Source organism: Maylandia zebra, linkage group LG2 (genome assembly GCF_041146795.1).
Source record: "Maylandia zebra isolate NMK-2024a linkage group LG2, Mzebra_GT3a, whole genome shotgun sequence".
Classification (NCBI taxonomy): domain Eukaryota; kingdom Metazoa; phylum Chordata; class Actinopteri; order Cichliformes; family Cichlidae; genus Maylandia; species Maylandia zebra.
Window position 1 is genome coordinate 17,631,638 of NC_135168.1, and position 22,495 is coordinate 17,654,132.

Consider the following 22,495-nt stretch of genomic DNA (forward strand, 5'->3'; position numbering starts at 1 on the left):
CCCAATTTTTTCAGGCAATATAATGCATTTGCATATGTGTGTAGAGATGTGTTTGTGTGCATTTATATGATCATAGTCAATGTTTTTTACTTTACAATCTATTCATAATTACAGGACATGGATGTAAAAACCTTTTATGCAAGGAAACCAAGGGAATGTGCACTTTCTGTCCTCAGAAAGTAAGGACAGTGAGCTTTCAGGGAGTGACAGTGAAGTAGAGGAGTGGATCCCTGAATGAGGTTTGAAATGGCCTGTATTTATATAGCGCTTTACTAGTCCCTAAGGACCCCAAAGCGCTTTACATATCCAGTCATCCACCCATTCACGCACACATTCACACACTGGTGATGGCAAGCTACATTGTAGCCACAGCCACCCTGGGGCGCACTGACAGAGGCGAGGCTGCCGGACACTGGCGCCACCGGGCCCTCTGACCACCACCAGTAGGCAATGGGTGAAGTGTCTTGCCCAAGGACACAACGACCGAGACTGTCCAAGTCGGGGCTCGAACCGGCAACCTTCCGATTACAAGGCGAACTCCCAACTCTTGAGCCACGATCGCCCTTGAGGGACACTTAGGAGCTCAGGGGTCAGTTGGTAAAGTAACTGTGTCTTTGTGTGTGTTAGTGCCCACATAGCAAGCAGGTCTGGCCAGGATCTGGTATCAAGCCGGCACTTTGAGTAATCTGGGAGAGTAGAAAAGCGCTATATAAAAATCAGTCCATTCACTGTCTGAACACAGTTTCGGCATGTTACTTTTGCACTGTTTTGCATGTTCCGGCACATGTTGTTATTGCATGGCTTGATTAAGGTACACATTATGCTGACATCTGGGGCCAGAGCTGAAACTGTTCTGGGCCAGCACAGGGCCAGCAGTGTGTCTACAACTGGCCCGTGGCTGCACACCACCTACAGATGGCCCACATACCGCAATGAATAACGGCCCTTTGGTGGCCCAGATCAGGTTTGCCAGAGGTAATCCACACATTGGCCAGCACAGGACAACCAGGGTGTCTGAAACTGGCCTTGTGCTGGCCCATGTGTGGGTCACCTCTGGCAAACCAGGTCTAGGCCATGAAAGGGCCGTCATTCTTTGCGGTATGTGGGTCATGTGTAAGCATATTGTGTGGGCCTGATCCCTGCCATACCAATATTGCTATGTGGGTGTCAGTGTGTGTGGTCATGTATTATTGTTGTGGGGACACAAATTTGTTTACACACTCACATTGTGAGGTCTCGCCTACTTTATGGAGACAAATTGCATGATAAATCATTCAATTTTAGGGTGAAGGCTTGAGTCAGGGTTAGGGTAAGGTTCAGGCAGGGACTTGTGATGGGTAGAGTCAGGATAAGTCTCCAGGAAATTCATGTAAGTTAATGTAATGTCCCCAAAAGTGATGGAAACACAATATGTGTGTGTGTGTGTGTGTGTGTGTGTGTGTGTGTGTGTGTGTGTGTGTGTGTGTGTGAGTGCGTCTATGTGGTATGGATTGACATTTGACCTGCGCTGTACCTGGGCTCCGGGGACATTTCGACTTTTTGCTGTGTATTCATGTGTCCCCCTAAAACATGACTTGTAAATGCATTTTTAAGTGTCTAAATAATAATTTTTTCTACTTCTTATGAGGTCATTATTTATCTTTTGACCTGTATTTGCTTAAACTGTAGTGTAAATTCATTTATTAAACTATAATTAAAAGATTTTCTGATTTTCTTAAAAGTCCACCTATACCCCCTCACCTGATTTTTGTGTATTCCAGTGTATTGCACAGCGACGTTTCGAGTTAGAGTGGATGTGTGTAGGTACTGCAATTTAATACACATTTTCAATACACACGGCCGGAAGTCATTGTGATTGGTAGGCTATATATATGGGCGGTACCTACAGGAAACGGCGCCACAACTTTCGCGCGCGTGCCCTTTAACAAGTGTATGTCGACGGCAATACGAAGACGGATTAAAAACACAAAGGTAAGCCTTTTTTAATGTAAAATGCACCATGACTTTAATACTATATGAAATTATAGGTGCACAGGCCTATATTAAACTGGTTTAATTTATGCTTTATGGACTGTTAGTGAGTCTTTGAAGAAGTAAAACGGCCCCAGCGTTTGTCATTGAGTAAATAAAATAGGGCTGACGACTAACCGCGTCAACGCGATAAAGCGGGCTAACCCGTGTTAGGATTTACTCGGTGTTAAAGCATTATTGTGGCTTAAACGTGTTAATGCCGACATCGCGACTAACGCGATTAACAATTAAACCAGCGCAGTCTGAGTCAAAATCCCTGATGTCGCTGTTAGCTAATTTCGGGCAGTTTGTCCAATGTCTGTCCATTCTGCTGACAGCCCTAAAATAAAAGCAAGGGTATAAGTGTATTTAGTCGTGTATTTATTTATATGCCTGAAGAAAAAACTTCTTACAGTTTTGATGCCTAAGCTTTCTCAGTACTTGTATCACTCTCTGCAGTCGCCATTACAGAAATGTCACATGTCGCCATTTTGAGTACTAGGCCTTTAACATTTTAAAAGAAGGCATAAATTAGCACTATGAATAAGTCAGCTGTGTTTATGCTGTAAACTACACTACTGCTAGTTCTGCTACTACTGATGATGATGACAATGATGACGATAATCGTAATACTTTATATGCTTTGGTAATACAGCCAATCGTACAGGAGAACATGCGAAGGAGACGCATTCCTCCACGGGAGGATGCAGTCTGTCATGTTTCTGCTGGAAGGGACAAACTGGGACTTGATATCCACTACATAAATGCCTTCAAAGGTAAGTTGGTCTTTAGTTTGGATTAGATTTGGAGTTTGTCACTTTGTCTTTTGTCACTCACTTGGTATGCCTCTGCAATTCAGGTCGGGGCATTTTCACGACTGTTCCATTCCAAAAAGGAGACTTTCTTTTGGAATACAGAGGTAAACTCATAACAAAAGAAGAATGTGAGCGGAGACACAGAGTTTATCATGACAGCCTGAAGGTGTTCATGTTTGAATTCAAGTTTGATGGAAAACTCTGGTGGTGCGTATTATATCAGTGTAGTTTGATTAAGATTAAATTACACATTGCTTTTGATTTATGAAAAAAAAGCTTCCTAACTAGTTAAGCTAATACTTTTTTGCCTAACCCCACAGTGTGGATGCATCTCAAGAAGATGGGTCATTAGGCAGACTTGTCAACGACAACCACATCAGTCCAAGTGCTAAGATGAAAATATTAAATATCAATGGAAAGCCCCATCTATGCTTATTTGCAAGCAGAGACATAAGTCCAGGTGAAGAAATAGACTATAATTATGGTGACTCGGATTGGCTCTGGAGATGCAAGGTATTTCTACAATTGTACTTTTTGGAACTGATAAATTGCATACCCTAAGCCATTTTTACATTTGTACCTACTCAAATTGGCTTAACGTGACTTAGGGCATCTAGTTTTTCACTGAAATTGAGTATCACCTACTGTGCCTGGGGTAACTATAGCAATGCAGCCGAGCATCCAGTGATATAAATGCCACAGCAAGCATGGACGTCAAGGTGACAAAATGCCTGCTGCTCAGTCTATACTTTAGTGTTCAATTCAGGGATCACGCTGTTAATTTTGGTCGCTATTTCAAACATTTCAGAGTTTCAAAAATGATGGCTTGGATTTTCACGAAGGAGGCGCACTCATAACTTATCGAGTGACACCATTGACCAGCCACCTGGTGGCATTCAGTCTATGTCAAATTTTCTGATCACTTTGGATCACTTGGAACCTTGGTGCAGTAGTTACTGAAAAACTACATGGTACTATAACCTACTGGAAAAACAGGGGTAGGTACTAATGGAAAACAGGCAATTGTGATGGCTGCCACATCAAAGCCCTCTAAAAGCACTAAAAAAATATCAGCAGGTATGCAGAAATAAAAAATGGCTTTCGGTTTCTAAATTTTAACAGTGATTGATGTTTAATGTGATTCTACACAGCAAAATCTCCAGTGTTAAATTAACACTGGAGAGTGTCTATAAGGGTCCACACCTCTGAGTGTTAAATACAACACTGTTGAGTGTTAAATTAACACTTTTGACAGTGTTATATGTTTAAAAGTAACCTAGTCAGTTTTGAAGATTAACAATGGCTAACACTGAGCAGTGCTGATTTTCTAACACTGGAAAATAACTCAAAATGTTAGAAATATTCCAGTGTTAGAAAATCAGCACTGCTCAGTGTTAGTCTTTGTTAATCTTCAAAACTGACTAGGTTACTTTTAAACATATAACACTGTCAAAAGTGTTAATTCAACACTCAACAGTGTTGTGTGGACCCATATAGACACTCTCTAGTGTTAATTTAACACTGGAGATTTTGCTGTGTAGCCTCTTTAGTTAGATTCATTTTAAATTTTGTCCCTCGAAGATAAATGGGCCCTAGTGACAGTTCGTTGCTGCTACAGGTGATTGTTTTACTCCTTTAGCAATGGCTTAAAAAATAAAGAAATCACACTGACTATTTGTCTCTTAATCATAGGGCCTTAAATTCTCTATACATGACAGTGAATATTTTAAAGACAATAGCTTGAAACTTATCTTTCTCATACAGTTTATTTAATGTTTCAAAATCCTCTTCAAAAATGCACTGTATATTCATTTTCTATCTGTTACACACGAAGACGGAGACCAGCCAGATTCAGAAGACTGTGAGCTGCCTAAAGCCGCAACCAAACAGCTTTCCAAACAATGATCTGGACCTGAAACATCCAGAGCCTGAAAGGGTAAATATAATCCAGTGTACCACTTAATGAACTAATAATTTAATCTATCATCATTCTTTATGGATGCTGTGTGTGTGTGTGTTTGGCAGTCACCTGGGTGTGATGTGATTTACATGGACCGTGGCTTGTAGGTCCTTTTCATTGTTTCAAAGTGCAAGTCTGGATAACATCTGAGTGTGTGTGTGTGTGTTAACCACCCAAATGTGACTTAGGAGGACCACACTGTTATTGGGGGACTCCGTCAAAGTTTGCTTCATGGTGACATCACTCTGGTTTTAGGAGGGGTCTTCTCGTATGTCTTGACAGTTTGACCTACAGCATGCAGAACTGACTGCATGTGCTTTGTTTCTATGTTGAAATTTTTTGAAACTCAGGCTTGAACATTAAGATAGATAGTACTATACAACTTCTTAACTTGTTTTAGGCACTTTTTACTGCTTTAGTGCATGGGCTCTCTCTGGCTGTGTACTCTGGCTTCTTCCCACAGTCCAAAGATGTAGCTTATGGGGTTAGGTTAACTGGTGATTCAAAACTGCCCTTTGGTGTGAATGCAAATGCTTGTCCTTCCATGTTAGACTGGTGATCTGTCCAGGTTGTACTGCCCTATGGTAGCTGGTATAGGCCCCAAAACTGCTACCCCACAATCCTGATAAGGATAAGTGGAAGAGGATGGATGATTGCAAAGGAATCAGTTGTTAATTATTGTAGCCAGTATTTTTTTCAGAAGAAAACATTTCTTGAGTGGAAAGCCCCCCCCACCCCCACCCCCCCCACACACACACACACACACATGCAAATTAAAAACAGAAGCACAGGCCTGCCCAGTACAGTTGCAAGAAGAGCACTTGGTCTAATCTTTGTGCCATCTTTTCTTTGTTGCAGGATCTTGATGAAGAAATGCCTCAGCAAGGCTCAGAAGCCATGCATTCTTCTTCAGTGCAAGATTTTGAAGAGGTAACATTGACCTAGGACAGATTTTAATGAATGTTTCTCATGCACGATGTGTACCTTACGCTATTTGCCGATAGTGAAATGGTCTATTCATCCTCTTGAGTGATGCATTTTTAGTAACTGTCAGATTACTGTTCTTTTGTCTTCATTCTCTATCTGTTACACACGAAGACTGAGACCAGCCAGATTCAGAAGACTGTGAGCTGCCTAAAGCCGCAACCAAACAGCTTTCCAAACAATGATCTGGACCTGAAACATCCAGAGCCTGAAAGGGTAAATATAATCCAGTGTACCACTTAATGAACTAATAATTTAATCTATCATCATTCTTTATGGATGCTGTGTGTGTGTGTGTTTGGCAGTCACCTGGGTGTGATGTGATTTACATGGACCGTGGCTTGTAGGTCCTTTTCATTGTTTCAAAGTGCAAGTCTGGATAACATCTGAGTGTGTGTGTGTGTGTGTTAACCACCCAAATGTGACTTAGGAGGACCACACTGTTATTGGGGGACTCCGTCAAAGTTTGCTTCATGGTGACATCACTCTGGTTTTAGGAGGGGTCTTCTCGTATGTCTTGACAGTTTGACCTACAGCATGCAGAACTGACTGCATGTGCTTTGTTTCTATGTTGAAATTTTTTGAAACTCAGGCTTGAACATTAAGATAGATAGTACTATACAACTTCTTAACTTGTTTTAGGCACTTTTTACTGCTTTAGTGCATGGGCTCTCTCTGGCTGTGTACTCTGGCTTCTTCCCACAGTCCAAAGATGTAGCTTATGGGGTTAGGTTAACTGGTGATTCAAAACTGCCCTTTGGTGTGAATGCAAATGCTTGTCCTTCCATGTTAGACTGGTGATCTGTCCAGGTTGTACTGCCCTATGGTAGCTGGTATAGGCCCCAAAACTGCTACCCCACAATCCTGATAAGGATAAGTGGAAGAGGATGGATGATTGCAAAGGAATCAGTTGTTAATTATTGTAGCCAGTATTTTTTTCAGAAGAAAACATTTCTTGAGTGGAAAGCCCCCCCCCCACACACACACACACACATGCAAATTAAAAACAGAAGCACAGGCCTGCCCAGTACAGTTGCAAGAAGAGCACTTGGTCTAATCTTTGTGCCATCTTTTCTTTGTTGCAGGATCTTGATGAAGAAATGCCTCAGCAAGGCTCAGAAGCCATGCATTCTTCTTCAGTGCAAGATTTTGAAGAGGTAACATTGACCTAGGACAGATTTTAATGAATGTTTCTCATGCACGATGTGTACCTTACGCTATTTGCCGATAGTGAAATGGTCTATTCATCCTCTTGAGTGATGCATTTTTAGTAACTGTCAGATTACTGTTCTTTTGTCTTCATTCTCTATCTGTTACACACGAAGACTGAGACCAGCCAGATTCAGAAGACTGTGAGCTGCCTAAAGCCGCAACCAAACAGCTTTCCAAACAATGATCTGGACCTGAAACATCCAGAGCCTGAAAGGGTAAATATAATCCAGTGTACCACTTAATGAACTAATAATTTAATCTATCATCATTCTTTATGGATGCTGTGTGTGTGTGTGTTTGGCAGTCACCTGGGTGTGATGTGATTTACATGGACCGTGGCTTGTAGGTCCTTTTCATTGTTTCAAAGTGCAAGTCTGGATAACATCTGAGTGTGTGTGTGTGTGTGTTAACCACCCAAATGTGACTTAGGAGGACCACACTGTTATTGGGGGACTCCGTCAAAGTTTGCTTCATGGTGACATCACTCTGGTTTTAGGAGGGGTCTTCTCGTATGTCTTGACAGTTTGACCTACAGCATGCAGAACTGACTGCATGTGCTTTGTTTCTATGTTGAAATTTTTTGAAACTCAGGCTTGAACATTAAGATAGATAGTACTATACAACTTCTTAACTTGTTTTAGGCACTTTTTACTGCTTTAGTGCATGGGCTCTCTCTGGCTGTGTACTCTGGCTTCTTCCCACAGTCCAAAGATGTAGCTTATGGGGTTAGGTTAACTGGTGATTCAAAACTGCCCTTTGGTGTGAATGCAAATGCTTGTCCTTCCATGTTAGACTGGTGATCTGTCCAGGTTGTACTGCCCTATGGTAGCTGGTATAGGCCCCAAAACTGCTACCCCACAATCCTGATAAGGATAAGTGGAAGAGGATGGATGATTGCAAAGGAATCAGTTGTTAATTATTGTAGCCAGTATTTTTTTCAGAAGAAAACATTTCTTGAGTGGAAAGCCCCCCCCCCCCCCCCCCCCCCCACACACACACACACACATGCAAATTAAAAACAGAAGCACAGGCCTGCCCAGTACAGTTGCAAGAAGAGCACTTGGTCTAATCTTTGTGCCATCTTTTCTTTGTTGCAGGATCTTGATGAAGAAATGCCTCAGCAAGGCTCAGAAGCCATGCATTCTTCTTCAGTGCAAGATTTTGAAGAGGTAACATTGACCTAGGACAGATTTTAATGAATGTTTCTCATGCACGATGTGTACCTTACGCTATTTGCCGATAGTGAAATGGTTTATTCATCCTCTTGAGTGATGCATTTTTAGTAACTGTCAGATTACTGTTCTTTTGTCTTCATTCTCTATCTGTTACACACGAAGACTGAGACCAGCCAGATTCAGAAGACTGTGAGCTGCCTAAAGCCGCAACCAAACAGCTTTCCAAACAATGATCTGGACCTGAAACATCCAGAGCCTGAAAGGGTAAATATAATCCAGTGTACCACTTAATGAACTAATAATTTAATCTATCATCATTCCTTATGGATGCTGTGTGTGTGTGTGTGTGTGTTTGGCAGTCACCTGGGTGTGATGTGATTTACATGGACTGTGGCTTGTAGGTCCTTTTCATTGTTTCAAAGTGCAAGTCTGGATAACATCTGAGTGTGTGTGTGTGTGTGTTAACCACCCAAATGTGACTTAGGAGGACCACACTGTTATTGGGAGACTCCGTCAAAGTTTGCTTCATGGTGACATCACTCTGGTTTTAGGAGGGGTCTTCTCGTATTTCTTGACAGTTTGACCTACAGCATGCAGAACTGACTGCATGTGCTTTGTTTCTATGTGGTTTGAAACTCAGGCTTGAACATTAAGATAGATAGTACTATACAACTTAACTTGTTTTAGGCACTTTTTACTGCTGGTAGTGCATGGGCTCTCTCGCTGTGTACTCTGGCTTCTTCCCACAGTCCAAAGATGTAGCTTATGGGGTTAGGTTAACTGGTGATTCAAAACTGCCCTTTGGTGTGAATGCAAATGCTTGTCCTTCCATGTTAGACTGGTGATCTGTCCAGGTTGTACTGCCCTATGGTAGCTGGTATAGGCCCCAAAACTGCTACCCCACAATCCTGATAAGGATAAGTGGAAGAGGATGGATGATTGCAAAGGAATCAGTTAATTATTGTAGCCAGTATTTTTTTCAGAAGAAAACATTTCTTGAGTGGAAAGCCCCCCCCCCCACACACACACACACACACACATGCAAATTAAAAACAGAAGCACAGGCCTGCCCAGTACAGTTGCAAGAAGAGCACTTGGTCTAATCTTTGTGCCATCTTTTCTTTGTTGCAGGATCTTGATGAAGAAATGCCTCAGCAAGGCTCAGAAGCCATGCATTCTTCTTCAGTGCAAGATTTTGAAGAGGTAACATTGACCTAGGACAGATTTTAATGAATGTTTCTCATGCACGATGTGTACCTTACGCTATTTGCCGATAGTGAAATGGTCTATTCATCCTCTTGAGTGATGCATTTTTAGTAACTGTCAGATTACTGTTCTTTTGTCTTCATTCTCTATCTGTTACACACGAAGACTGAGACCAGCCAGATTCAGAAGACTGTGAGCTGCCTAAAGCCGCAACCAAACAGCTTTCCAAACAATGATCTGGACCTGAAACATCCAGAGCCTGAAAGGGTAAATATAATCCAGTGTACCACTTAATGAACTAATAATTTAATCTATCATCATTCTTTATGGATGCTGTGTGTGTGTGTGTTTGGCAGTCACCTGGGTGTGATGTGATTTACATGGACCGTGGCTTGTAGGTCCTTTTCATTGTTTCAAAGTGCAAGTCTGGATAACATCTGAGTGTGTGTGTGTGTGTGTGTGTTAACCACCCAAATGTGACTTAGGAGGACCACACTGTTATTGGGGGACTCCGTCAAAGTTTGCTTCATGGTGACATCACTCTGGTTTTAGGAGGGGTCTTCTCGTATGTCTTGACAGTTTGACCTACAGCATGCAGAACTGACTGCATGTGCTTTGTTTCTATGTTGAAATTTTTTGAAACTCAGGCTTGAACATTAAGATAGATAGTACTATACAACTTCTTAACTTGTTTTAGGCACTTTTTACTGCTTTAGTGCATGGGCTCTCTCTGGCTGTGTACTCTGGCTTCTTCCCACAGTCCAAAGATGTAGCTTATGGGGTTAGGTTAACTGGTGATTCAAAACTGCCCTTTGGTGTGAATGCAAATGCTTGTCCTTCCATGTTAGACTGGTGATCTGTCCAGGTTGTACTGCCCTATGGTAGCTGGTATAGGCCCCAAAACTGCTACCCCACAATCCTGATAAGGATAAGTGGAAGAGGATGGATGATTGCAAAGGAATCAGTTGTTAATTATTGTAGCCAGTATTTTTTTCAGAAGAAAACATTTCTTGAGTGGAAAGCCCCCCCCCCCCCCCCCACACACACACACACATGCAAATTAAAAACAGAAGCACAGGCCTGCCCAGTACAGTTGCAAGAAGAGCACTTGGTCTAATCTTTGTGCCATCTTTTCTTTGTTGCAGGATCTTGATGAAGAAATGCCTCAGCAAGGCTCAGAAGCCATGCATTCTTCTTCAGTGCAAGATTTTGAAGAGGTAACATTGACCTAGGACAGATTTTAATGAATGTTTCTCATGCACAATGTGTACCTTACGCTATTTGCCGATAGTGAAATGGTTTATTCATCCTCTTGAGTGATGCATTTTTAGTAACTGTCAGATTACTGTTCTTTTGTCTTCATTCTCTATCTGTTACACACGAAGACTGAGACCAGCCAGATTCAGAAGACTGTGAGCTGCCTAAAGCCGCAACCAAACAGCTTTCCAAACAATGATCTGGACCTGAAACATCCAGAGCCTGAAAGGGTAAATATAATCCAGTGTACCACTTAATGAACTAATAATTTAATCTATCATCATTCTTTATGGATGCTGTGTGTGTGTGTGTTTGGCAGTCACCTGGGTGTGATGTGATTTACATGGACCGTGGCTTGTAGGTCCTTTTCATTGTTTCAAAGTGCAAGTCTGGATAACATCTGAGTGTGTGTGTGTGTGTTAACCACCCAAATGTGACTTAGGAGGACCACACTGTTATTGGGGGACTCCGTCAAAGTTTGCTTCATGGTGACATCACTCTGGTTTTAGGAGGGGTCTTCTCGTATGTCTTGACAGTTTGACCTACAGCATGCAGAACTGACTGCATGTGCTTTGTTTCTATGTTGAAATTTTTTGAAACTCAGGCTTGAACATTAAGATAGATAGTACTATACAACTTCTTAACTTGTTTTAGGCACTTTTTACTGCTTTAGTGCATGGGCTCTCTCTGGCTGTGTACTCTGGCTTCTTCCCACAGTCCAAAGATGTAGCTTATGGGGTTAGGTTAACTGGTGATTCAAAACTGCCCTTTGGTGTGAATGCAAATGCTTGTCCTTCCATGTTAGACTGGTGATCTGTCCAGGTTGTACTGCCCTATGGTAGCTGGTATAGGCCCCAAAACTGCTACCCCACAATCCTGATAAGGATAAGTGGAAGAGGATGGATGATTGCAAAGGAATCAGTTGTTAATTATTGTAGCCAGTATTTTTTTCAGAAGAAAACATTTCTTGAGTGGAAAGCCCCCCCCACCCCCACCCCCCCCCACACACACACACACACATGCAAATTAAAAACAGAAGCACAGGCCTGCCCAGTACAGTTGCAAGAAGAGCACTTGGTCTAATCTTTGTGCCATCTTTTCTTTGTTGCAGGATCTTGATGAAGAAATGCCTCAGCAAGGCTCAGAAGCCATGCATTCTTCTTCAGTGCAAGATTTTGAAGAGGTAACATTGACCTAGGACAGATTTTAATGAATGTTTCTCATGCACGATGTGTACCTTACGCTATTTGCCGATAGTGAAATGGTCTATTCATCCTCTTGAGTGATGCATTTTTAGTAACTGTCAGATTACTGTTCTTTTGTCTTCATTCTCTATCTGTTACACACGAAGACTGAGACCAGCCAGATTCAGAAGACTGTGAGCTGCCTAAAGCCGCAACCAAACAGCTTTCCAAACAATGATCTGGACCTGAAACATCCAGAGCCTGAAAGGGTAAATATAATCCAGTGTACCACTTAATGAACTAATAATTTAATCTATCATCATTCTTTATGGATGCTGTGTGTGTGTGTGTTTGGCAGTCACCTGGGTGTGATGTGATTTACATGGACCGTGGCTTGTAGGTCCTTTTCATTGTTTCAAAGTGCAAGTCTGGATAACATCTGAGTGTGTGTGTGTGTGTGTTAACCACCCAAATGTGACTTAGGAGGACCACACTGTTATTGGGGGACTCCGTCAAAGTTTGCTTCATGGTGACATCACTCTGGTTTTAGGAGGGGTCTTCTCGTATGTCTTGACAGTTTGACCTACAGCATGCAGAACTGACTGCATGTGCTTTGTTTCTATGTTGAAATTTTTTGAAACTCAGGCTTGAACATTAAGATAGATAGTACTATACAACTTCTTAACTTGTTTTAGGCACTTTTTACTGCTTTAGTGCATGGGCTCTCTCTGGCTGTGTACTCTGGCTTCTTCCCACAGTCCAAAGATGTAGCTTATGGGGTTAGGTTAACTGGTGATTCAAAACTGCCCTTTGGTGTGAATGCAAATGCTTGTCCTTCCATGTTAGACTGGTGATCTGTCCAGGTTGTACTGCCCTATGGTAGCTGGTATAGGCCCCAAAACTGCTACCCCACAATCCTGATAAGGATAAGTGGAAGAGGATGGATGATTGCAAAGGAATCAGTTGTTAATTATTGTAGCCAGTATTTTTTTCAGAAGAAAACATTTCTTGAGTGGAAAGCCCCCCCCCCCCCCCCCCACACACACACACACATGCAAATTAAAAACAGAAGCACAGGCCTGCCCAGTACAGTTGCAAGAAGAGCACTTGGTCTAATCTTTGTGCCATCTTTTCTTTGTTGCAGGATCTTGATGAAGAAATGCCTCAGCAAGGCTCAGAAGCCATGCATTCTTCTTCAGTGCAAGATTTTGAAGAGGTAACATTGACCTAGGACAGATTTTAATGAATGTTTCTCATGCACGATGTGTACCTTACGCTATTTGCCGATAGTGAAATGGTTTATTCATCCTCTTGAGTGATGCATTTTTAGTAACTGTCAGATTACTGTTCTTTTGTCTTCATTCTCTTTCTGTTACACACGAAGACTGAGACCAGCCAGATTCAGAAGACTGTGAGCTGCCTAAAGCCGCAACCAAACAGCTTTCCAAACAATGATCTGGACCTGAAACATCCAGAGCCTGAAAGGGTAAATATAATCCAGTGTACCACTTAATGAACTAATAATTTAATCTATCATCATTCCTTATGGATGCTGTGTGTGTGTGTGTGTGTGTTTGGCAGTCACCTGGGTGTGATGTGATTTACATGGACTGTGGCTTGTAGGTCCTTTTCATTGTTTCAAAGTGCAAGTCTGGATAACATCTGAGTGTGTGTGTGTGTGTGTTAACCACCCAAATGTGACTTAGGAGGACCACACTGTTATTGGGAGACTCCGTCAAAGTTTGCTTCATGGTGACATCACTCTGGTTTTAGGAGGGGTCTTCTCGTATGTCTTGACAGTTTGACCTACAGCATGCAGAACTGACTGCATGTGCTTTGTTTCTATGTGGTTTGAAACTCAGGCTTGAACATTAAGATAGATAGTACTATACAACTTAACTTGTTTTAGGCACTTTTTACTGCTGGTAGTGCATGGGCTCTCTCGCTGTGTACTCTGGCTTCTTCCCACAGTCCAAAGATGTAGCTTATGGGGTTAGGTTAACTGGTGATTCAAAACTGCCCTTTGGTGTGAATGCAAATGCTTGTCCTTCCATGTTAGACTGGTGATCTGTCCAGGTTGTACTGCCCTATGGTAGCTGGTATAGGCCCCAAAACTGCTACCCCACAATCCTGATAAGGATAAGTGGAAGAGGATGGATGATTGCAAAGGAATCAGTTGTTAATTATTGTAGCCAGTATTTTTTTCAGAAGAAAACATTTCTTGAGTGGAAAGCCCCCCCCCCCCCCCCACACACACACACACACACATGCAAATTAAAAACAGAAGCACAGGCCTGCCCAGTACAGTTGCAAGAAGAGCACTTGGTCTAATCTTTGTGCCATCTTTTCTTTGTTGCAGGATCTTGATGAAGAAATGCCTCAGCAAGGCTCAGAAGCCATGCATTCTTCTTCAGTGCAAGATTTTGAAGAGGTAACATTGACCTAGGACAGATTTTAATGAATGTTTCTCATGCACGATGTGTACCTTACGCTATTTGCCGATAGTGAAATGGTTTATTCATCCTCTTGAGTGATGCATTTTTAGTAACTGTCAGATTACTGTTCTTTTGTCTTCATTCTCTATCTGTTACACACGAAGACTGAGACCAGCCAGATTCAGAAGACTGTGAGCTGCCTAAAGCCGCAACCAAACAGCTTTCCAAACAATGATCTGGACCTGAAACATCCAGAGCCTGAAAGGGTAAATATAATCCAGTGTACCACTTAATGAACTAATAATTTAATCTATCATCATTCTTTATGGATGCTGTGTGTGTGTGTGTTTGGCTGTCACCTGGGTGTGATGTGATTTACATGGACCGTGGCTTGTAGGTCCTTTTCATTGTTTCAAAGTGCAAGTCTGGATAACATCTGAGTGTGTGTGTGTGTGTTAACCACCCAAATGTGACTTAGGAGGACCACACTGTTATTGGGGGACTCCGTCAAAGTTTGCTTCATGGTGACATCACTCTGGTTTTAGGAGGGGTCTTCTCGTATGTCTTGACAGTTTGACCTACAGCATGCAGAACTGACTGCATGTGCTTTGTTTCTATGTTGAAATTTTTTGAAACTCAGGCTTGAACATTAAGATAGATAGTACTATACAACTTCTTAACTTGTTTTAGGCACTTTTTACTGCTTTAGTGCATGGGCTCTCTCTGGCTGTGTACTCTGGCTTCTTCCCACAGTCCAAAGATGTAGCTTATGGGGTTAGGTTAACTGGTGATTCAAAACTGCCCTTTGGTGTGAATGCAAATGCTTGTCCTTCCATGTTAGACTGGTGATCTGTCCAGGTTGTACTGCCCTATGGTAGCTGGTATAGGCCCCAAAACTGCTACCCCACAATCCTGATAAGGATAAGTGGAAGAGGATGGATGATTGCAAAGGAATCAGTTGTTAATTATTGTAGCCAGTATTTTTTTCAGAAGAAAACATTTCTTGAGTGGAAAGCCCCCCCCACCCCCACCCCCCACCCCCCCCCCCCCCACACACACACACACACACACACACACATGCAAATTAAAAACAGAAGCACAGGCCTGCCCAGTACAGTTGCAAGAAGAGCACTTGGTCTAATCTTTGTGCCATCTTTTCTTTGTTGCAGGATCTTGATGAAGAAATGCCTCAGCAAGGCTCAGAAGCCATGCATTCTTCTTCAGTGCAAGATTTTGAAGAGGTAACATTGACCTAGGACAGATTTTAATGAATGTTTCTCATGCACGATGTGTACCTTACGCTATTTGCCAATAGTGAAATGGTCTATTCATCCTCTTGAGTGATGCATTTTTAGTAACTGTCAGATTACTGTTCTTTTGTCTTCATTCTCTATCTGTTACACACGAAGACTGAGACCAGCCAGATTCAGAAGACTGTGAGCTGCCTAAAGCCGCAACCAAACAGCTTTCCAAACAATGATCTGGACCTGAAACATCCAGAGCCTGAAAGGGTAAATATAATCCAGTGTACCACTTAATGAACTAATAATTTAATCTATCATCATTCTTTATGGATGCTGTGTGTGTGTGTGTTTGGCAGTCACCTGGGTGTGATGTGATTTACATGGACGAAGTTTATTAGTTGATATCTGCAACTGAATTGAAAACACCTCACCTTTCCAACTGTCCAAAACAAATAAATGTTGCAATATTTTGCTAACAGTGTCACAATCATCGTCTGGTGTGCACAACAATATCATCTTTGGACAAGTGCATTCAGTGTGTGGGACTGGTTTCCTCCCTCAAGTGGCTTGGCTATAAGTGCAAAGGTGAGACATTTAGTGAATAGGTACATTATATAGTAAAAAGCATTAATGGAGTTCAACAAGTTAAGACTAGCTGAAATGAACACTGCTCCCTTTTTAATTAATGGGTGGTCACGTCTAATTAAAGAAATGTAGTATTACCTCATTGGTGCAGGACCTTGTAAAAATGGTATACTTGGGATTGTCCTCAATTCCCCATTCCATAACATAAACTGCTCAAAATAATAAAGGGAACACTTAAACAATGCGATGTTACTCCAAGTCAGTCACACTTCTGTTATATCAAACTGTTCACTTAGGAAGTAACACTGACAACCAGTTTCACATGCTGTTTTGCAAATAGAGTAGACAACAAGTGGAAATTATAGTCAATTCACCATAATAAAGGACTGGTTCTGCAGGTGGTGACCACAGACCACTTCTCAGCACTTATTCTTTCTGGCTGATGTTATGGTCACTTTTGAATGCTGGCGGTGATTTCATTTTAGTGGTAGCATGAGACAGTCTACAACCCACACAAGTGGCTCAGGTAGTGCAGCTCATCTAGCGTAGCACATCAATGTGAGCTGTGGCAAGAAGGTTTGCTGTGTCTGTTAGTGTAGTGTCCAGAGCATGGAGGTGCTACCTGGATGTGGAGTAGGCCATAGGAGGGCAACAACCCAGCAGCAGGCCTTAAATAGTAAAACTATGTACTATAATTTCCAGTATTTGCTCTGTTTTTTGTCATATCTCGTTGTTAATGTGAGGTTTTTGGGGGGGTTGTATGTGTTTGGTTTTTTTGGGTTTTTTTTCCCCCACAATTTCTCAGATGAAATTGCATTAAGTGATGCTGAAACAAAGGACAGTGAGAGTGAATCAGATGATGATGACACATCACTCACAATGTCGGCGTGTGGCACCAGTGAGCCTGTACATGCAGTAGCTGATTCCACAAACACAGCGCAGCCCCAAGACACTGTAGATTGTGGTAAGTTACCACTAGCTTGGTTTCTGTGGATAAAATGTTTGTTACAAATATTAAAACTTAATCAAATTGTGTAATCAGCAGATGAAGGACTACTCACAATGCCTGCAGCAAGTGAGACTGCTGCTCCCTCTGAAGGTAAGGGGTGCAGTTGGTTCTCGAAGCTTATTATTGTTTCATCACTTTGCAACATATGGCAAACTGCAGAGTGGTGGCAAAAAGTCACTTGGATGAGTGACAAAATGTTTCTCCCACTGAAAACGCTACGTCCAGATTAACAGAATCAACGTTTTGGGATTTACTTACCTGGATGATTGAGCATGCATCAAGAGACTTTTATTCAACTTTTTATTCAGTCTTTTATTCACAGCGGAACACTAAATGTTGTCTCATTTTAGAAATTTGATAAATTTTCAAACAGAATTTTAGCTCGTTTTGATATTGATGGTAGCAACACATTTCAGAAGTTAGTACAGGGTAGCATCCATTCTTTTAACAAGCAAATGTTTTTTGTTTTTTTTGTTTGGTTTTTTGTTTGTTTTAACTACTACTACTTTATATATCTTCCAGAGAAAAATGCTGCTCAATCCCACAATTCCCGAAGAGCTCCCAAAAACATGTGGTCCAAGGCTGAGGTTGCTGCAGTGATGAGGCATTTGAAAGACCACATAAACGAAGGGAAACTAGCCACCAAAAATGAATGCAGTCATTGCAAATTGGTAGAAGATCCGGTGTTGGCAGGAAGAACAGTTCAAAACATAAGAGATTTTGTAAGAAACAGAGGATTAACTGCAAAAAGGCAGAAAAAAATGAACTAAAATAACTGTTTAGAGAGCTGTGGTTTTACATCTTGGTCAGATTGCCAATTGTTGTTAACACTGATGTTCTGTTTAAAGAAAAAAAAAGTTCTTGTTAAATACAGAAGTAGTTTGTATTTCATAATTTTTACATTTAATTTATTTAGGGTTTTTTTTGACGGGTTATATTTAAAATAAAAAATTATAAATGCATATTTTCTCCCCTTAATATTTACCTTTAAACTATTAAAATTCATTTTAAATGTTTTTAATTTTTCTGTTTTCTATATTTTTATATTTCTGTGGGAAGCGTGGGCATTTTTGTCCATAGATTTCTTTTTTTATTTATGGTTAAAATTAATGTTCAGATCCAAGAACACTAATAAAATGATGTTCCAGTAATCCTGTGTCCTGTCAGATGTGTATTCATGGTAATGATGAGCTATTTAAATATTACATCATTGTCCCTTTAAAGACCCAATATTGCTTTTTTTGGACCTCATAAAACACATTGTTGTCAAGTGGACAATGTCTCCAGAAAACACAATAGAGTCTGGTTGGTGTGTATCAGTGTATCTAGACTTCTATAGGGAGTGTATGAGGTCTGAAGTGACCCAAATTTTTTTCAGATTTTTTCGAACACTTTAACCTCGCTCCCTTGGCTCTAAGTCCTTTCAAAAGGGTAGTCCACTTAAACCACCACCGGGCGGATTGACGTAGTATAGTCCCGCCATACCACATAGACCCGTATGTCTGTGTGTGTGTGTGTGTGTGTGTGTTCAAATGTTGGACGTATTTTGGTGTTTTATTGTTTTGTGAAATGTTTATATTGTTTATTTGTTGTTTATTTATTTGTTCATCCTTGTTGTACTAATACAACTTATTAAAGAATAACTTGGCATTTTACTACCCTTGTTGCACAGTGAAGCAACAAACCAATATCTGTTGGGGGGGGTCAAATTTTATGATTGATATATTATTAGGGACCCTAAAGCTCCCCCAAAATAGGGAGAAATATTTTTTCCCAAAAAATTAAAAAGTCATGCAGTAGAGGGTTAATTTAGTCATGTCTTAAGTTAAATCTGGGTTCAAGTTTGACATTTGTACACCATGTTGCTATAGCAACCACAAATACCACAGTTTCTTGTAATATTACAGCCATCATTTTGTCTAAATGATGCCCAAGCAAATATTGACAAACATTTTTATGTTTTAATCTTCTATTTCATTTGTTTTCTTTGTCATGATTTTGATATGGTAGTTACATTTTTTTTTTGTTTAACCTATTTATGAAGTAAAATGTAATAATTCAGTAAAAATTATCAAAGACAAGACAGGAATAAATAGATAATGTATGACTTAATAACAATAATACTATACAAACAAAATAGAATAACAATGTACACTAGGTACACAAAATGTGGAATGTTAAGCCAAGCAGCACTAGAAGGTTGTGTACTTAAGCATGACTGTTGCTTCTCCTAAACTCCCGATACTCTGCAGTGGAACAAAGTGCAACTTTAACTGAAAAAACAAACAAACAAACACAGCTCCTCCTTGTTCGTAAAGCAGAAACTCTTCCTCCCACTGATTATTGTGAGATGAAAAGCTTTTACATTACAGTAAGTGAAGTTAACAAAAAAGCCTTGCTCTGGAGCTTCCGATTCATCATTATGTGCCGCATTCCTGTGCACGATCCGTGTGAACACCTTCTAGAAAGAACGATTCCTTCCGCCTGGCTGTGTTTTATTCATGGGTGCCTCTCTCTGCTCCATTAAGCAGCAGAGGTATCTCAGCCTTCAGGAAGATGGGTATTGTGCAGTACAATTAGGAAAGAGGTGACCAGGTAGTATATGTAATATTTAAAAGTAGATCTTTCCTGGAATGGCTGTATACAAGAGATGTCGAGCCATAGTGGTGTACTGTCTAACTAACAGACCACCAGAGATCTTGCAAAAATATCCCAACTTCAGGACAGAGTTGATCAAATTGGATTGGCCAGCACCATTGTTTATGCCCTCTATGAAAACTCTTATTCGTGTTATGTCATTTGACACTCTGATTGGCAATGGAGTGTCTCTACTTTTTAATTCATCTCCATCTAAAAACAACAGCTTTGATTACATGCACTTACAAATCCTCTGCATTTTTATGACAATGAAATGCTACATCTCATTGTCATGCCTTATTCTTTTATTGCATTTTCCACAGAGCTGCAATTCAAAACTTACCCATGCTAAAAGCTCCCTTGTTCTAGCCCCTAAAATAAATCAGCAAATGTAATTATTTCTGCTTGAGCATCTGAGAAATGTTACTAAACCTGGACCTCACCGAATATGCATTTGGCCGAGACACTGCTTTTTCCCATGATTGTCTAAGCGCTTATATAACTGGAGTTATCCCTCTGCTAATGTTTTGTAATACATTAAAACTGAATTGTTTATGGAATGTTTTGATACCCTCATCTGATAGGTGTAGGCGGGAGAGGTCTGAGACAAAGAAAGAATGCAGTGTGAGGGAAAAAAAGAAAGAAACAGGGGAGGGACAGAGAGAGACACAAAGAGAAAAAGACGCCTGCACAACTCGTCTGTACTGAGGATCTGTCTCATGACTTAAACATTCTGGGGGATAAAATATGCCCACACTGCAGGAATTCTTTTCTCAGTAAAACCTGCAGTTTCAGCAGTGCGAGAGGCATGCATCAATGCAGCATTGTATCAGTGTGTTGTGACCATATTGTGCTGCCTCATGGTTGTAAAGTACAATCTAACAACACCTTTGCATTGCAGCACAACAGTAAAGGGACATAAAAAACTACTGCAGAAACCTCATACATTTTGTATGTTACAGTTTCTTTCCGAGTATGTATATTTGTTCAGTCCCTTGCAGTAACAATAAATGAGCTCAAACGTTTTAGTGGTCTAACTTTTAGATGTATTGCATTTATCATGATCCCATTACACTGGAACCAAAACACAGTTCACTAGTGTACATTAACATCAAAATACATTGTGTTCTGGGGGCCTCTGGATGTCTGGAGTTTTGATCTCCTCCATACCTGCTTCATGCCCTGGAGGACGGGGCTGTGGCCCCCCCACACCCTCTAGCAGATCATTACATGAAGGAACCTTTTAAAAACAAAAAACAAACGCGTCCATGCTCACAGGTGTACACACGGGTGATCACACCCACAAACTACACCCTTTTTGGCTCCTACCTCAAAGCACTGTGTTCTGTTGATCTTATGTGCTGCACAATAATGTTTAATATTTAGTATTTACTGTCATATTCCCATATATCATTGTGATGTTGTTTATTCTATTACTCTTGTTCTCTTCTGCTTGTTTTCTTTTTTCTTTCTCAGCAGGTGACCCAGGTGATTGATATATGCATTTTTTATTTCTTTCTTTTTTTTTTCTTTTCTTTTTTTTCTGCTCATTCTGTTGGTTTTTGTTTTTTGCCCTTCTCCCCCGTCCCTCTTCTCAGCTGTTTCTCTTTCCCTCTTTCTTTCTCCCCTTCTTTCCCCCAGTCAAGTCTGTCCCGTATTCAGTAAATGAAAATAAAATAAACAATAAAAGGTGAATCAAATGGACCATTACGGCAAGGCTGGGATGGTCAATTTGGTAAAGTAAATCCGTTGGGCATCTTTCTTTGCCTTTAGACAACAATTCTGATGGCAAAAGAGCCAAACGGGACAGGCAAAAAAACAAACAAACAAAAAAAAAAACATCAAAATACATTTAAGTTATGTATACAGATTGGTGCATAAACAATAGAACTTGGGATTTATTACAGTGTTGTTCAAGCATTCTTTGAATTCTCTTTTGGAAGGATGAGAAAAATTCTTTAAAATCCATTTCCAAATTTGGTGTTTTGATAATTTTCATATAACAGCCCATTGTCATTTCAGGGGTGTTATATAGTGCTGTTCTAACAAAGCAACTGGCATCTCACAGAAATGCACAGGCACACATTGGTGTTCATAGTTCACCACACGTAGAGACATTAAAAAAATCCCTTGGAGTCACATTTTGAATGTGTGGTTTGTCAGCTTGAAGAATGATGAAGGCTTACATTTCAACCTAAATGATCTACTAAACCTAACCAAGTACTTTTTAATGTCTTAATCTAATCAGTGACTGAAAGCAAACGTTTTTTAAAAAAAAGGGTGCAAAAGAAACAATTTAGTGAGTGAGCAGAAGTGCAAAATAGGACACAAACAATGATCTTCTGGGTAGCCTGTACTCTCCTCGTTTCGTCCAAAACAATCTAATATAGGACACATAAGCTTTGTGGATTCTACTTCTTGACATGGTATAAGATTTGTAGTCAAGCTGGCGGAATGGTTTAATTATGTTTCTTTTTCTTTCTTTCTTTTTGGACAGACAGGGAAAAACCAGATGACTCATAATATTTCCTGGCATTTTATTTTTATTTTTTGAAGTTCTTTAAAGTTCTACCAATTCTTTCAGTATGTAAAATTGTCCACCATATGTCTTCAGACTTTCTCTGATGAATAGTGGAACAAAAAGTTGAGGAAAATACATAAAATAATGTATCTGTAAATGCAGTTACTTTGAGTTAAAAAAGCTAAAATAAAACCAACAAGTAGAAACACCCTCCTTCTGTGGAGTTTAGGGGATGGCACATCATGTAGACATTGGCTGACT

At 40.6% G+C, this 22,495-nt stretch overlaps 1 protein-coding gene across 1 annotated transcript; it reads left to right on the forward strand.

The window, feature by feature from the left end:
* Positions 1-1,430: 1,430 nt before the first annotated feature.
* LOC112431519 (uncharacterized) lies at positions 1,431-18,227 on the forward strand. The gene is made up of 10 exons (XM_076877226.1): positions 1,431-1,971; positions 2,666-2,786; positions 2,870-3,032; positions 3,146-3,338; positions 4,660-4,761; positions 15,648-15,749; positions 15,962-16,067; positions 16,873-17,031; positions 17,113-17,166; positions 17,599-18,227. Exons 1-10 carry the CDS (start codon positions 1,933-1,935, stop codon positions 17,844-17,846), a joined length of 1,287 nt encoding a protein of 428 aa, XP_076733341.1. The 5' UTR covers positions 1,431-1,932; the 3' UTR covers positions 17,847-18,227.
* Positions 18,228-22,495: the final 4,268 nt, after the last annotated feature.

Bases quoted from the DNA above. Each gene is read 5' to 3' on its own strand.
- LOC112431519 (XM_076877226.1), top strand. From the start codon at position 1,933: ATGTCGACGGCAATACGAAGACGGATTAAAAACACAAAG. The intron at 4,762-15,647 runs GTAAATATAATC...TTACACACGAAG, and splicing joins AACATCCAGAGCCTGAAAGG to ACTGAGACCAGCCAGATTCA. The intron at 17,032-17,112 runs GTAAGTTACCAC...TGTAATCAGCAG, and splicing joins CCAAGACACTGTAGATTGTG to ATGAAGGACTACTCACAATG.